The following is a 16,134-nucleotide window of genomic DNA, read 5'->3' as shown; positions in this document are numbered from 1 at the left end:
TTTAGTACACACACACACACGCACATATATATATATATATATATATATATATATATATAATTATTTTTTATATTTTTTATTACATTTTATTATATGGTTTACTGATATACATATTTTTAAATATTTTTTTGATCACACACAAACAGGCTGTCTGTCTGGCTGTCTCCATATGCACTGGAAAAATAAACCTTCACAGAAGTCGCAGGAGTAATCAATACTCAGCAGACCGCAGCACGTGTTCTTCCACTACGTCCTTGGGTTTCCACTACGCTCTGACGTCACCGCAGCGGGTCACGTGACACCCCCCCGGGTCCCGTATGTGCTAGTCTCCGGAACACGGGCGCTGCTACTGTGGTGACCGAGAATGCGAGCGAGTACACGGGAGGATGTGCGATAGGATGGAGTGTGCTGGAGGAACTTTGTCTGTTAAATCCGCGAAGACATAAAACAGCCATATATTTAACGTGTCCGGCTTTCAGTAAAGAAGACCCTGTATCACTTTTAAACGGGCTCGGTTTGACTTGTGTGGTTGATCTGCGAATGCTGGAGCACAGAGGCGCAGGTAGTGCACGCGCGCGCGGATACTAGACACACGGGACACGGGCTCGGCATCTAAACGCTTACCGTTTACCGGAGGAGGGGAATGTTATCGGTACTTTCCTATGGCAGGATCGTTGCCAGGGCTGTCCTGGGCGGACTCTCGCAAACGGACGGCAGAGACTACAGCCTGATCACGGCCAGCTGCGGCTTCGGGAAGGACTTTCGGAAGGGGATCCTGAAGAAAGGCATGTGCTACGGCGATGATGCCTGCTTCATTGCCCGGCACAAGTCCGCGGACGTCTTGGGTGAGTGATCATGAACCTGATAACATGTATGTGTATGATAATGTATGTGATAACATACATATGCACTTGTTAGGGGCTTTTAACTACGAACATGACCTTCAGGGGTTAATGTCAGCACTCATTTCATGATGGAGAGGGTGTGAGGGACGATCAAGTCCAGCCCTCACCTTAAATAACCTCCCTCTTTTTCAATCTTTGCGATTTTCCTGATCGCGTTGGTAGATTTAACATACTTTCTTTAAATAAGGAGCAGTCGGCAACCGATTATACATATTATTTATCATATAAAATCTAAATTTAATGCAAAATGAGCTTGGGTAATCCGGGTTGACCTTTCACCCAGAAAGGCTGCTGAAACCCTTAAGCGCGACTAGCGGCAGAAACTAGAATCATTTCCACGTAAAACCTTTCCATCACGGAAACATGGATATAGATGACATGTTGTGAGGTCAGGTGTGCTGAACATGAATAGATTTCTCCGATCGAGTGTACTTTATTTGCCTCTATTGATTTGACGACTGTACACTATGAATATTAATGTTTTAAGTAGTTTGATCACTTGAAAGAACGATATGAGCTATAATTTCACTCTATTATAACATGTAGGAGGCTTGAGGGTTCACTTGTACATTGTGCAGGAGCTCTTTGTAAAGGTCAGAATGGTTGAGCATGGAGGCCGCCATGTTGTTTATTCGCTTCCACGTGACAGCGACACACACAGGCGGCTTCATTGTCCTTACTTTGACCCAAAGACTATCCTCTTTCTGTTTCTACAACATAATATAGTAATCCTAAAAAAGAATAATACCGGAGGGGTTTCATGGGGAAAATGTGCAGTGATTCAAAATACAAGAAAACAATGAGTTCCCTAATACATCCATGTGCTACAATGAAGGTTCTCCAGCTTTTGTTACAGACTAATAAGCACGTGAGCAGCAGACCAGCTGTTCAGCCCTAAAATTACTGTGGTTGCACATAACTTAGGTCAAAATACAAGTTACTGCATTTATTGGCTACTAAATGTTAGTGCAAAAACGTGCTGGTACAAAACTGTCACCATTCCAGGGCGTTGTTAAGAGGCGGTCACACTACACTTTTCATTCCACTCATACGTAAATGTATCAGACCAGAAATGCAAGTTTTTAAATTTAAGATTGGTGAACTATGACCTGCTAATTTGCATCATGTGAAGACGTGTGACCAATAGAAGATCGATACCTCACTGCGTGACCTCTTGACTGAATTTAAAGTATGCATACTTTTGCAGTAAAGTTGAGTCGACTGTATGTTTTGTTATATGTTGAATTCATGTTTGTAAAAAAAAAAAAAAAAGACGCCGTGTCATTAGATATTTGAGTAAGTTGAAACCCAATACTTAAATTTAAAAGTGTAATTTGGCAAATTCTCTCAAAAAAGTTCTGTCTTTACTGGCGCGCAATGAATTCTGGGGTAGGAAATGCCATGAAGGATCCATCTGTTGAATCCTTCATTTCACGGGATACGAAGGATGCATTTGGAGCCCGCATTTGAAGAAGCCTTTGAATTGGGACAGCCGTCGTCGCACCGCTGTGACTCAGTCAGCCTTCGAATGCAGCCTTTGAAGGATGCAGCCTCTGAATCGGGACGCGCCATTCGTGTGCTCAAAGTCTAGTGTCACCGCGGCTTTAGAGCGCAACGTTCGGAAGTAAAAATCACATAAGTTTTTTCCATGGGGGAATTGACTTTAACGATAACTTATAAAACGTTAACAGGCAGAGCTACCAGGTTGTTAATTAATAGTAGCCTATATGCTTTTGCAGAAGCCATCAGCACACTTATTTTTTTTAACTTATTTTTAAAAACGACTTAATATTTTGCAATAAACATAAAATATACTGTTTCTATATGAACTATAAACATTTAGATCAATAGTTTTATATTTAGCCACGTTTTTTATTTGATTGACAATGCTTCATGGGATTGTAGTTCATTCACTCTTAAAGGTGATCTAAGTAACTTTTTTTACCTTAACTGAACAGCTTCGGAGTCATTGGAATGGTTATATTACTTATTTCGGGTTGAATGGTGGTCGTGAGCGGAAAATCCGCACTTGCAACTTTGAGCCGGTGTGGTGAAGTATCCGGTCACTCTGAAGTGATGGGTCCGGGCTGAGGACCCAAGCAATCCGATTGGTCCAAAGCACGTTTTTATGGGTAATCGCTTTAGTGCCTGGTTACAAATCATACAAAATCACTTTATTATAGAAGACATTTGTACTACGTTATAACGAGTCATTAATGTATTTTAAATTATACGTTTCATATACTAGTATTTAACCGAAGCTATAGATTGTGAAATTAAACATTTCTCGTTGTTAGTGTGTTTTTTAGTTAGCTTAGATAGTAGCATAGCATACAGCTAACGTTATCCGATGATTGTGCTATGAGCTTTACCTGATATTACTGCACTGATACTGCCTTACCGTATCGCGAGAACAGATTTGGATCAGGCATACTACTGGCATACTAATTGGGTCCTCAGCCCGGACCCATCACTTCAGAGTGACCGAATACTTCACCACACCGGCGGGCCGACAACATGGGTAGACAACATTTGAGTTGGGTAGACAACATTTTCCAGCAGTGTGACAGTATCTCAGCTGTTTCAAAACAGTGGAACTTTCCAGTAACAAGGAAAGTAGCAGTGTAGCGCATCATAACACAGCAACACAGGGTTTTATGCTATGCTATATTGGACACACACAGCCTTTAGGTGTTTCATATTTCAGAATATTTCGTCAGATAGGCTAGTTATTTAAAAATGTCTCCTTAAATATCTTCAACGTAAATAGCTGTTAGTTTGTCTGTTGTGTAGCTAACTACTTTTTAAAACAAATGGTGGTGATTTTAAATTATACATTTATAATTATCTTTGTGACAAATCCTAAATGGTTGAATTTCGTTAATAGCTTCTTTCTTCTTCTTTTTTCGAAATGAGAAACTTGAGAAATTAGAGATTTTGTAAAGAATAACCAGCAATTACTAAAAGTTTTCGAAGTTGTAAATAAAACAAAGATTACTGGAGTACATTTTACAAGAAAATATTCAATTTTTCTGTTCAATTTCACATATAATTCAACGTTTTGCTTGGCGTTTCTTTGTCATTATTCGTGGAATCTAAATGAGAATTTTTTCAAAGTAAATCCTACACGAAAGTTCAAAGGCTTCACATGATATTCGTCTAATATTAGTGTAACGATACACTCGTGTCACGATTCGATACTTATCTCGATACTGAACTCATGATACGATATTATTGTGATACTCCAAGACATATGATAAAAGGTTCAGTTTTTTTACTGTTGATTAAAATACAAAATTTGCCGTTACATTGTGGATGTAAATAAATAGGCTTGGACTTGTTGCTGGTATCCCAATGCACGGGACAATGGTGAAACCATGATTCTGAAGCTGAACTATTATATTATATAACTGCATATTATTATATACAGAATTATTTTAGACTAATATGGCTGCTCTCTGTCACTGACTAGACATATTTAAAATAGTGTAGTAGGCCACTTTTTACTGTTAACATAAGACATTTGCCATTATCAGGAGGACCCACAAATATACCCCCATTGCATTATTTTACACTATATTCAACATTATATATAGTAGTTTAATGTAGTAATGACACACATTTTTCTCACACAGTAATTTTCATTTTCGTTGAATTATACACCATACAGATTGTCACTATCCACAATACATATTGTTGCATTTTTGTATTGCAATATATTGTGACATCATATATTGTCACACCCCTATAGCGTCTAACGACCTCTTTGTTGAATGAAGGCGTCAGTCACGCTGTACTACACACAGACAGCCGTTTTGCATTACCATCACAATGCGCAGTCAGTCGGTAGGCCAGGAAGGAGGTTTGTTACAGCTGCCATCTGTCTCTGCGGCATCACAAACTGCCATCTCTTCCTTTCTTCTCATCTTTAGGTGTTGAAGCCTTCAGGTTAGCATTAACAATATAATAAAACAATATCTTTCCCCCCCGCTCTTTCTGTCTCAGGTGTTGCGGATGGGGTCGGGGGCTGGAGGGATTACGGCGTTGACCCATCTCAGTTCTCCGCCACACTGATGAGGACGTGCGAACGGCTCGTGAAGGAGGGCCGATTCACTCCCAGCAGCCCCGTGGGCATCCTGACCTCCGGCTACTATGAACTCCTGCAGAACAAAGTACCACTGCTGGGTAAGATCATATCCACACAAACACACACATACACTCACTGCTGCTGGGATAGGGTAAATGAATTAAACCACTGCAGGATGACTCACTGGCCTTGTGTCGTGATGTAGGGCATTGATTCTTGTCTAGGTTTTTTTCCACCATAATGTCAAGATTAGTTTTTTTGGACAATTGTAGAGCTGAAAACCAGCAGATTTTGCTGTCAGGTGTCTTATAAACGGTGTAACGCTGTAAAACGGTGTCCGATTGGCCTCTTCACATCGTCCCCACTATACCCACTCACCACACCTGAGATCCAGTTTCCAGTGACGTCGGTAAACACTGCGTCAGGATCGCGACACGATCAGATCCCAGAAGTCCTTGGTATAGTTTGTTCTCTAACTGAAACAAATATGCTTGTTGTTTTCTGCTAGTTGAGACATTTTCAATGTCATGACAAGTCTATCCATTATGTACAATGATTTTACAGTTATTTTTTACGCTATGAAAATAGAGCACTTCTAATATGTCAGCAAATTTAAAGCACTTGTTAAGTGATGGTCATATTCCCTATATTCACTGTAAAGCCAGGCTCCTAAGCTTTAAAACGACACCTATTTTGTGGGTTAAGCAAGTAACTTAGTAGCTTTACTAAAAGTTAAATTATTTTTTGACATATAAATTTAAAATATCTTAAAATACTGCAATAGTGTGTTTATTGTTGATCTAAACTATCTTGTTCTTGTAATGAAAATATTATTTAGTGTTGTCATAGAGCAGTTTTCACAGAGCAGAAATGTTAATGGTTTAAGTTAACAAATGTTCGGGATGCGGTTTTAACCTCGCATGTTTCTGATGTGACACTAAGAGCAAAGCCTAAGTTAGATTCTTATTGGATTACCAAGCACGCAACTGGTCGTCTTTTTGCTGAAACCTGACATCAAGGGCTGTCACAAATGTCACTCTATGTTCTTCGTCTTGCAGAGTTGTTTGCCTCTTTTAAAGCGACCTGCTTTTATTTTGGGAAGGCATGTGGAGCGATAAAGGTCTGTAGGTGACCGTTCTAGGACAAGGTTGCTGGGCTACAAGGAAAGGTTGTGTTTAGTGATAAACTGAGAGACCCTCGCCTGTATGTTTAGTGTTAAACCTAAAAGCTGATCAATGCTATATTAAAAGAATAGGGTAACACTTTACAAACTGGTTAAAAAATTGTTAACGTCAATTAACATGTTAGGTGTCATGAACTAACAATGATGAGCAATACTTTTGCAGCATTTATGAATCATTAATGTTTACATGCACAAGCGTACAGAGGTTTGGGGACGGTTCAAATTTTTTTTTCTTAAAAGTCTCTTCTATTCAGAGTTCACAAAGGCTGCATTTATTTGATCAAAAATAAAGTTCAAATATTCAAATTTATTCCTGCTGAATTTTCAGCATCATTATTCCAGTCTTCAGTGTCACATGATTCTTCAGAAATAATTTTTATATGCTGAACAGTTGTGCTGCTTCATAGTTTTGATGGAAAACAAATTGGTAATTTTTTTCATGAATAGAAAGTTCAAAGGAAATGAAATCTTGAAATGAAAACAGATTTTTTTTTTAGCATTATAAATGTCTTTACTATCACCTTTGTTCATGCATACATTTATTTATGCAGATACATATCTTTAAAAAAATCTTACTGACCCTTTTGAATGGTAATTTAAAAAAAAATATTTTAAATGTTATTCATTAATTAAAATATAATGAACAAACGTTATTGAAAACGAACAATAGTGTATATATATTTTCAATATTAACCTAGATAAAATTGCTGTAAAAAGTTGTTAATTGTTTGCGTTTAATGCTAACAAACTGAACCTTGCTGTAAACCATTACTGACTGTGTTTTATAAAAGTACATAATTTTACTTTTACTTTGGCCTTACTTTTGTTCTTAGACGTGATTCTTTGCTTGTTGTTGTTTAGCATGTTATGTTTTTTTGCCATGGACATGTTTGTCTCCCTGACATACTTTACACGCAACAATTTGACCCTGCATAGGCGTCACGCTGCTCGCAGTGCACACAGCTTCTTATATAATAGGAGCCACAATGCATTATGTCACCCGTTTGCAGTGAGGACATGGTGTCATGCGTAGTACACATAGGTCACATGACTATGTTATGGGGACAAAGGTTTTCAATTGTTTTTGTATGTAAATATTTAAATGAATTTGTTTTATGTGCAAGCAAAAATTTTCACATGTTATAGTGTAAATTAAAAAAATAATGTTTTCCTTTTATTCGTTACTTCAACTTATTATTATATTGATATTGATATTTCATTCTCTTTGTCTCTCCTCTAGGGAGTAGCACAGCTTGTATAGTCGTTCTGGATCGTCAGAGTCACAGGATACACACCTGTAACCTGGGAGACTCGGGCTTCTTGGTGGTTCGGGGTGGAGAGGTGGTCCATCGGTCAGATGAGCAGCAGCACTACTTCAACACACCCTTCCAGCTGTCCATCGCTCCGCCGGGGGCTGAGGGAGTGGTGTTGAGTGACAGGTGATAGCCGATACACTCACTGCAGTATCACAGATGGTGGCCTGTTACAGATCAGTGTCACAGATGTCTGTCTGTGGGGGCCGTGTGGCTTTTACTTCAATTAATAGTGTAAAATGCACCCGGTGTAGGAGCCAACACATTCATCTAGTCTAGTGCTTATGCAGGCCACGCGAGTCTGAGTTTGATTCATCACGTTCCCTCCTCTTACCATTGTCATTTCCTGTCTTTTCTTTCTCTACTGGATCTATTATTCAAAAATACATTTATAAAATGCAGTTCATACATATAATACACCTATAGCGAGCATGTTTTTCATTTCTGAATTGTACGATTTTTATATTTTGGGGGGAGGAGGTCATGGTATTATAATAAAGAAAAAGGATAATAATAAAACAATTATATTGTTTTATTGTATATATTTATATATTTATTTATATATTATTTAAAATATAAAAAATATATTATAAATTTTATAATTGAGATGTGTAAAATATTTAAGGTGCAAAATATGTTAATTTAATACTTGATCATGGTCATTAAGTGTATACTTTTCTGAAAGGTTTTTTTAACCCTTTGAATCCAACATGAAAATATACATAATACATTTCTAAAAACTTTGAACATGCATTTAAACTAGATAAATATCTTTTTTTTTCTTAATCTTGGATGCTTATTACATGAGTTTCCACTTGAGTAGATTGAGCAGTGTTAGCAGATTTTAGCTGGGATTCTCCTGAACCCTGTAGTAGTGAGAACAGACCAATCATTCTGCCAAGAGCACTGTGTGTGTGTGTGTGTGTGTGTGTGTGTGTGTTTGCCCAAATCCTCAATGTCAAGGCCATGTGATTCTAGTTCCTCACTGCTGCAGTCTTGCCAGGGCACACATCCAAGCAAACACCCAAAACCTCCAATCGAAGAGAGAGGGTGGTGAAGCAAATCAGCCAATCAGGGATGTGCTGAAAACTTGTGTACATTTTTTTTCTCCCCAAGTCCCAGTAGAGGGTGTGATTATTTTAAGCTCCTTGTATCCTGCTAAATTTACGTGGGACCTTAAGATTTGTGTGTCGTCCGGTGGTCGTTATGGCAGACCTCCACAGAAAACACTCATCTAACTTTCTCATGTGCGGATGTGCTGCAGGGAATCTGACCTGAGCTCGACCTGAGTGTCACCCGAGTGCATTTACTTGCATTAACTTTGCAGCCTCTTTGAGTTCCATGTTAACATTATTTTCACTGCGAAATGGCCAATCAATGTTCTAATCTTTTGCAAAAGATGTTTTGCCATTAACAGTTTATGCGCTGCAGATATTGTAAGATAAAAATGCATTTAGCAGACATATTTATCCAAAGCAATTTACATACAGTATAAGGAGCACCACAAGCAATTTATCATTTCAAGAGTCAACAATAGTCTCAGTACCACAAAGTTATCAGAGTGCCTTTGTGGTTGAGGTTTCAGTTAATGGAAGAGGTGTGTTCTTGAAGGTTGCAATATTCTCAGCAGATCAGGTTGGAAGCTCGTCCTACCACAGAGAATCAGAGATAGTAAAGGTTCTGGAAAGAGACTTTGTACTTTGTCGGTTGATTGAAAATCAGATTAAGGATTCAAACAATCTCCTATACTGAAGTACATAACTTATCCAGTGCTGTTTGGGCTAAAGACATGAATAATACTTCAAATTGTGCAACTTGTTTGGGAGAGCTGTGTTTTATTTGCATTCAGATTTACAATTTTTGGGCTAACAAATGCGATAGATTGACATAGAGCTCTGGAAAACAACCAGCTGTCTAGCATAGTAGCAGCAAGTTTTAAACAGAGATTGTACATTTACAAATGCTTTTTTTCTCACCAATGTGGCCAACATTGTGGCAGTTATCAGAGCAAGTATTTACATCAAATCAATTTCCATGCACTGCATTCAATTTCGCCTTTCTTTCCTCACCTAAAATTCCCAGTCAATTCCTATTGAGATGACTGCATTTTGTCTGTAGAATTTTGCCATACAAGAGTAAATGTGACCAGAGATTTTAGTAAAATATCTCTTTCTAAAGTCGTGATATTTTGTGTCCTCATTTTACCCTATATGTGACCTATAATCGGAGCTCCAATACTTACCCAATGCACTAAGATGGATTAAACTAAAATTCTGTCTCAAGGGATTTGGAGCTAGAAGAGGCCAGTCTAGTTTCCAAGAAAACAACCTGACTGCTTGAATTTGTTCCAGAGGTCATGTTGGGTCTGAAGGAGTTCTCTTAAACCCAAGTGTCCATTACCCGCTGTTTAGGTCAGACTGATCTGTGCCCTGTTACCCTCCTGCCCCACTACTTGAGTTTCAACCCTTATCAAGTGTCTCATTCTAATTTGGTGGATTAGATCATTGTTTCCCAATTAACTTTTCTGCAAAATGACTGGACCACCCATACAAATTAGAACTGTAGATCCTTTACACTTGACATATTAGATTGTTTTTTGTTTATCAGTGCAATTCAGAAGGTTACATTCAATTTTTCATAACACTTGGCATCAATTTGTTCGTATGTGGGCGGCATAGTCATTAAAATACACTGGCATTGTAGAATGGTTGGCATGTGCCATGTACATCTTATATTGGGTTTAACTGTGCAGAAGTCTAACTGCATGTCTTTCTGTCTCTCTCTTTCAGTCCCGAGGCGGCAGATAGCTCCTCCTTTGATGTCCAGTTAGGGGACATTATTTTGACCGCTTCCGATGGCCTCTTTGACAACATGCCAGATTACATGATCCTGCAAGAACTCAAGAAGCTGAAGGTACAGAAAATAGTTGCAATAAATGTGAAACTACTGGGGTGACAGTCAACTGATTTGTATTTTGGCCCATACCAATATTATATAGAGAATGGAGTGGCCAATATATTGCATTTATATATGTATATAACACAGTGTGATGATGGCAAATAAGACAAAACTGGACCCAAGCAGACCAGTGTCCACGATTATTGGCCGATACCAATAATCTCAAAATAAAACTGTCTAGCCAATATATATTGGTCGAACACCGTACTTGGTTATATGTAAACTTTCCACCTTTTGAATTTTTCTTCAGTTTATCGGCCCTTTCCAATAATCTCAATACAGGCGGATAACCGCCAATTAATCCCCCTGGTCGATATGTCGCTCTAACAATATACTTGGTTAATTTTACACATTCCACCTTTTTCATTTGATTTATTTTCAGGTTATCGGCCCATTACAGTAATCTCAAAATGGCTGTATAATTAATGATTAATCCCCCTGGCCGGTAAATCAGTCAAACAATATACTTTTCGGTACTCTTACACTTTCTACATTTTTATTACATTTTTTTATCTTCAGATTATCGGCCCATTTTGATAATCTCAAAATGGTTGTATAATTGACGATTAACCCCCCCCCCGGCCGATATATCGGTCTAACAATATACTTTTGGGTACTCTTGCACTTTTTCTTTGCACACTTTTTTTTCCAGGTTTTTGGCCTGTTCTGATAATCTCAAAATGGCTGTATAATTGACGATTAATCCCTCTGTCTGATATGTCGGTCTAACACTATACTTTTGCGCTTTCTACGTTTTTTTCTCTTCAGGTTATCGGCCCATTCCGATAATCTCAAAATGGCTGTATAACTGCCAAAAAATCCCCTGGTCTAAGACTGTATTCTTACGTTTTCCAATCATTTTTTATATTTATTTTGCCTCAGAACACCAACTATGATAGTATCCAGCAGACTGCCCGCAGCATCGCTGAACAGGCTCATCAGTTGGCCTACGACCCCAACTACATGTCCCCTTTCGCTCAGTTTGCCTGTGACAACGGGCTGAATGTAAGAGGTGAGTCTACAAAAAGAGGTCATTGATTTTCCATTACCGTTGCGATCCCAAAACTTCTTTGAATGTCCGTAATCGGAGAGACTGACCTCGTCATTGTCTTGTTGTCATTTCAGGGGGGAAGCCTGATGACATCACAGTGCTGCTGTCCATTGTGGCAGAATATACGGACTGAGCGCGCTCAGTGGAGCTTGCTCCTCTCGTACACCTGTGTCTTCCACCCCGTCCTATTGCACTGCTCCCCATCTCACATCTCCAAGCACCCCTTTTCCATTCTTCCATTTCTCGAGTAGATCTCCAGTCAACGCAGAGAGGAGAGCACGAACCTGTGGTCGGGTGGTGATGCAAGTGGTACTACATCGCCAACAAGCAGTCCAAAATTGATGACCTCACTCCCAAAATGATTTTGAGAATCTTTCACCTGTGTTGTTAATCTGTTTCGTTTCTAGTTTCTCAAGGGGCAAGGCGGGCCATGCATTACTACAAATAAGGGTTTCTAATGGAAGGAGCTGTCATATTTCAAATGAAAAGTAGTTTTTGTTGTTAAATTGTTGATTGTCTGTACCCTGAGAGAAAAATGTGAACATCTCTGAAGTTTCTATGAGCTGAAGTGCTTCTACGTGCGTGTACGTGTATAAGTGTCCTGTTTGGTTGTTGGTCGGCTTTGGTTAAGCTGTAAACGAAAGGTCAGTTAATGTTCAGGAGGAGGCCTGGCTAGATTTAAACATGTTGGGAAATGCAAGTGCTTTAGTATGTGCTGACTAGTTCTGTTCAGCCAGCATGTCTGCCTCTAGAGTTATACAGCCTTCACTGTCACTTTGTGAGGTCTCGGATAATGGATTGCAAGTTCAAAGGCGGGAAGGAGTTGGGTTATAAATGACATCGTGTTTGATTTATAAGAAGTAGAAACTAAACTGCACAGACGTCATACCAGAGAATGTCACAGTCCGCAAATACACGGATCCGCTCGCTCACGGGGACGGTGGATGTTGACGTTGACTGTGATTCCGTGTTGGATGTATATTTACATGACTTCACCTCTTGAGTTTGAAAGTCTACATGCACAAATGGCTAGCATCTGGCAATGCTTTTCATGAATCGAAAGGTCAGGTATATAAATAAATGTTTATTTTTATAAATATTTAGCTTTTAGTGGACAAGACTCAACAAAATGCATAAGCTAGGGAACTTTGGATCGACTGTAAGGCCTGTTGGTGTTTTCTGTGCTCCCTAGTGAGGCTTGGGTTATTTTTTTAATTGATTGAAGGGTATCTAACACATTTATTTGTGTCGCTCTAGATTGGTTCTAGAGACCATTTTCACATTCATGTGCTGCTTTAATTTTTTGTAAATTATAAATGTGTGAGTGACTACATTTATTTATATGAATGTTTTTACCTGTAAAATATAAAATGGTTGAGCTGATGACGATTTCATTTCACAAAAAAGCGACAATTCAAGCTGATCGAGTGTTGAGAGTAATTGCCTTGCAGTCTTTCAATAAAGTGGAACACAGATTCTGCTGTATGAAAAGCAAAAACTACACACAATGGTTATATTTTTGAGATTGGGAAACCATCAAGCAATAGTTATTGAAAAATGCGTCTTTTTAGTTCGAGTTTTTCCAGTTGCCCATGCATGCATGCCCCAGGATGGCAAACATCAGTCAAGTATAATGCATACTTGACTGATGTTTGCCATCCTGGGGCATGCATGCATGCATGGTAAAACAGATTGATGTATGTATAGCCTTTGTTCCACAGAGGCATGGCTCTAGATAGTGAGGAGGACTATAATCAAGTCCTCAGTTGTGCCTGCAACACAATTAGACCAGAACTGTGGGTCGTGGTCATGTTGAAGTCGATGTCTCAAATCCACGTTGTGTAATCTGTAAAGAAAACCAAAGCAGGAAAGCCATAAGACCAGCATGGCCAAGGTCTCACCCAATGTCCCAACGTCCTATCATTGCCACTTTTGAAGACTGCAAACTAATTGTTAAATGTTGAGAGTGTCTGCCGGAATCACCATTGTGTCCCATGTCTGCTTTACTTTATAGATAAATGAAATGGAAATCAACTGAACAGCCAGTAATGTGCAATGATTAAGATCAGTTGTGTACTTGACAATTACAAAATGAGTCATTTTATTTTAGCCAAAGGTGATGTGTGTAATTGCAGCGCCTCTAGAGGCAGCGGACAGAAGTGCAGTCTGTGCGTTTGACCAGCTCTACCAATGACGCGAGTCTAAGGCGTTGGCTAACTGTGATGTCAGTGTTTGGCTTTGTTCAGACAAGCGATCAGAATTACTTTTGTTTGTGTCAGGAATGAGGGAAAAAAATCATTTAATTAAATTATAAATAAAACAATACAATAAATAAATCTAGTCTAAACATCCACGGTGGTTTGAAATCCGATTACAGTCATTATGAACGCACCACATATATCATGCAAATGACAGCTACTCTCATTTGTTGTATCTGAAAGTATTTGGTTGATTTGATTACTCAACCGATTTATTGACTGTTTGAACAATCTGATTTGATTTCTTCACTTAATTTTCAGCAAAATGGCGATGCAAAAATCAATCCTTCTGTGGAAATCGGACTTATGTGCAGTGTGAACAAAGCCAATTAAACTGGTTTGAAGACATGCAGTTCTGTTTGGCGTCACTGGTGGTGCATAAAGTACACATTTTTCCTTTAGTTAGTGTCATTGCATGAGATGATGTCGTGACTGAAACATTTTAGTGTCTGGGGTTTTGCCACTTTGTCTGTCATACACACACACATTTTTTTTCCAAAGGCTTTTGTTATGGCCCGTCCCAATCAAATCAGATGCACTTTTAAAATAGAGCAACGTTACATCCTAATTTAAGGAAACTTGCCTCCCTGACTTGGGCTGAATGCTAATCACGTCTGTGTCTGTGTTTCACTATGAGTCAACCCGGATGGCAGCGGCTCCATTATACAAATCAACATACCATAGACGCCTTAAAATCTCATACTGTCCCATCCAGAGGCCTTTGTGTGGCAAAGCTTGCGTGTCTCGTCTGGGTGTCGCTTTCAGCAGTGTCGTCACTTTCGGTTGTATCATCTGTCCTTCTCTTATTTTATCGTTTCTATGGTGCTTCTGCAGTCAAGATGAGTCTCTCAGTCTCTGAAGCAGACAATGTGCAAATGAGAACTACACTTTCTGTGTGTACAGTGTAACAATGCAAGATAAGTTCCTGTAAATATGTTTTCCAAGTTGTAAAATATTTAAATAAAAATATAGTGTTTATACTAAAATATGACTGAGTTATTATTGTGTCACTGTTTTTGTGCAATGAGTATTCTTTGAACTCAACATATTTGTTTCACATTAATATTAATGATTTTTTGCTTCTAGATATTTTGCATTTAAAGGGACAGTTGACATAAAAATGAAACTCACCCTTATGTCTTTATGAACCATTAAAATGCATGAATCGCACATATGTGCTGATACTGTCTTCGCATTTGGCTTGTGGTAAGAAGGTGTCAACCAAAGGAAACGTAATAACGGCAGAGCAGCAAAGTGATTCATGATAATGTGGCTCAGCTTGCCTTAGAGTTATTGGGGAAAGCCCATCACTGCTTAAAGGCTGAGGGTGATTCCTCAACTTTCCTGAAGGGATATTATTATAACTGAAATGAAAACTAAAACCATAAACAAAAATCTAGGCTATTTTGTTTAGTTTAACTTGGTGTGGAAAAAAAAGCTAGAACTGAAATAAAAAAAAATGGGATAAAAAAGACAAATGCACAAACAAAATTGCTAAAACTGAAACTTAAAAGTACATAAGCATATAAAAATAAAAGCTAATTCAAAGTTTCAGTAGTATAATAAATAGTAAAATACCACTGCTTTTCTCTCTACATTTATTTTAAGTCGTTTTTTTTATGTCAATGATTCTGTATTAAAAGATTCGGCAACACTTTGTTTCAATAGATGTCCACTAGATATTATTCTGACACTGTAAGTAGCTTTGCAACTGCATGTCAAGAGTATTGGTAAACTGTCTGCTTAATATCTACTTACACTTTATTTTGAAGCTCCCCAACAGACTTTCTACTGACTGTAAGTAACTTTGCAAATACTAACCCGAACCGTATAACTTAACCTAACAGTCACTGTAAAAAAGTTGCTGCCCTAATTTTTTAAGTACAATCAACTTGGATGTTTAAGTCATTTCAACTTAAATTGCATTAAACTAACTTAAAAAATTAGATTAATCTTGTATAACTTAAAAAATGTTGAAAATTGCTTAACTTATTAATAACTTATTGATCATATACTTTTTTACAGTGACTACAGTCTACTACCAAGACTATTAATTTATTTTTTATCACTGTTTATTTATTACTATTTTACTGTTATTTTAGAAACATTTATATAGCCTACAACTATTTATTCATATTTTAAATGAGCTTTTATTTTTATTATTAATTTTACTTTTATTTTGCTGTGTGCTTTTTTCAATAAAGCTTCAATTTTGTTTTCAATTTTGTTAAGCAACATTTCTAATTTTACATTGAAGTTTTTCATCTATTTTATTTTATCTAAGCTTTATTTCAATGACCGAAAACTATTTTTATTACCTTTAGTTTTAGTTAACAGTAACAACACTGGACCAAGGCTATGATCAGATTTTTATTACAG

The 16,134-nt window shown here is 38.0% G+C and overlaps 1 protein-coding gene across 1 annotated transcript; it reads left to right on the top strand.

Annotated features, from left to right (window-relative positions):
* The first annotated feature begins 324 nt into the window (after positions 1-324).
* pptc7b (protein phosphatase targeting COQ7 b) lies at positions 325-14,741 on the top strand. The gene is made up of 6 exons (XM_084104606.1): positions 325-845; positions 4,911-5,090; positions 7,416-7,614; positions 10,278-10,401; positions 11,329-11,458; positions 11,572-14,741. The coding sequence occupies exons 1-6, from the start codon at positions 644-646 to the stop codon at positions 11,628-11,630; spliced, it is 894 nt and encodes a 297-aa protein (XP_083960732.1). The 5' UTR covers positions 325-643; the 3' UTR covers positions 11,631-14,741.
* Positions 14,742-16,134: the final 1,393 nt, after the last annotated feature.

Source organism: Abramis brama, assembly GCF_963993115.1.
Source record: "Abramis brama genome assembly, chromosome: 25".
NCBI classification, from domain to species: Eukaryota; Metazoa; Chordata; class Actinopteri; order Cypriniformes; family Leuciscidae; genus Abramis; species Abramis brama.
The sequence above is the reverse complement of the archived record's forward strand: the minus strand, read 5'-3'. Positions and strand labels throughout refer to the sequence as shown.

Excerpts from the sequence above, each read along its gene's own strand:
- pptc7b (XM_084104606.1), top strand. The coding sequence starts at position 644 with ATGTTATCGGTACTTTCCTATGGCAGGATCGTTGCCAGGGCTGTCCTG. Across the intron at positions 7,615-10,277 it reads GGAGTGGTGTTGAGTGACAG|TCCCGAGGCGGCAGATAGCT; the intron begins GTGATAGCCGAT and ends TCTCTCTTTCAG. Across the intron at positions 11,459-11,571 it reads CAACGGGCTGAATGTAAGAG|GGGGGAAGCCTGATGACATC; the intron begins GTGAGTCTACAA and ends TTGTCATTTCAG.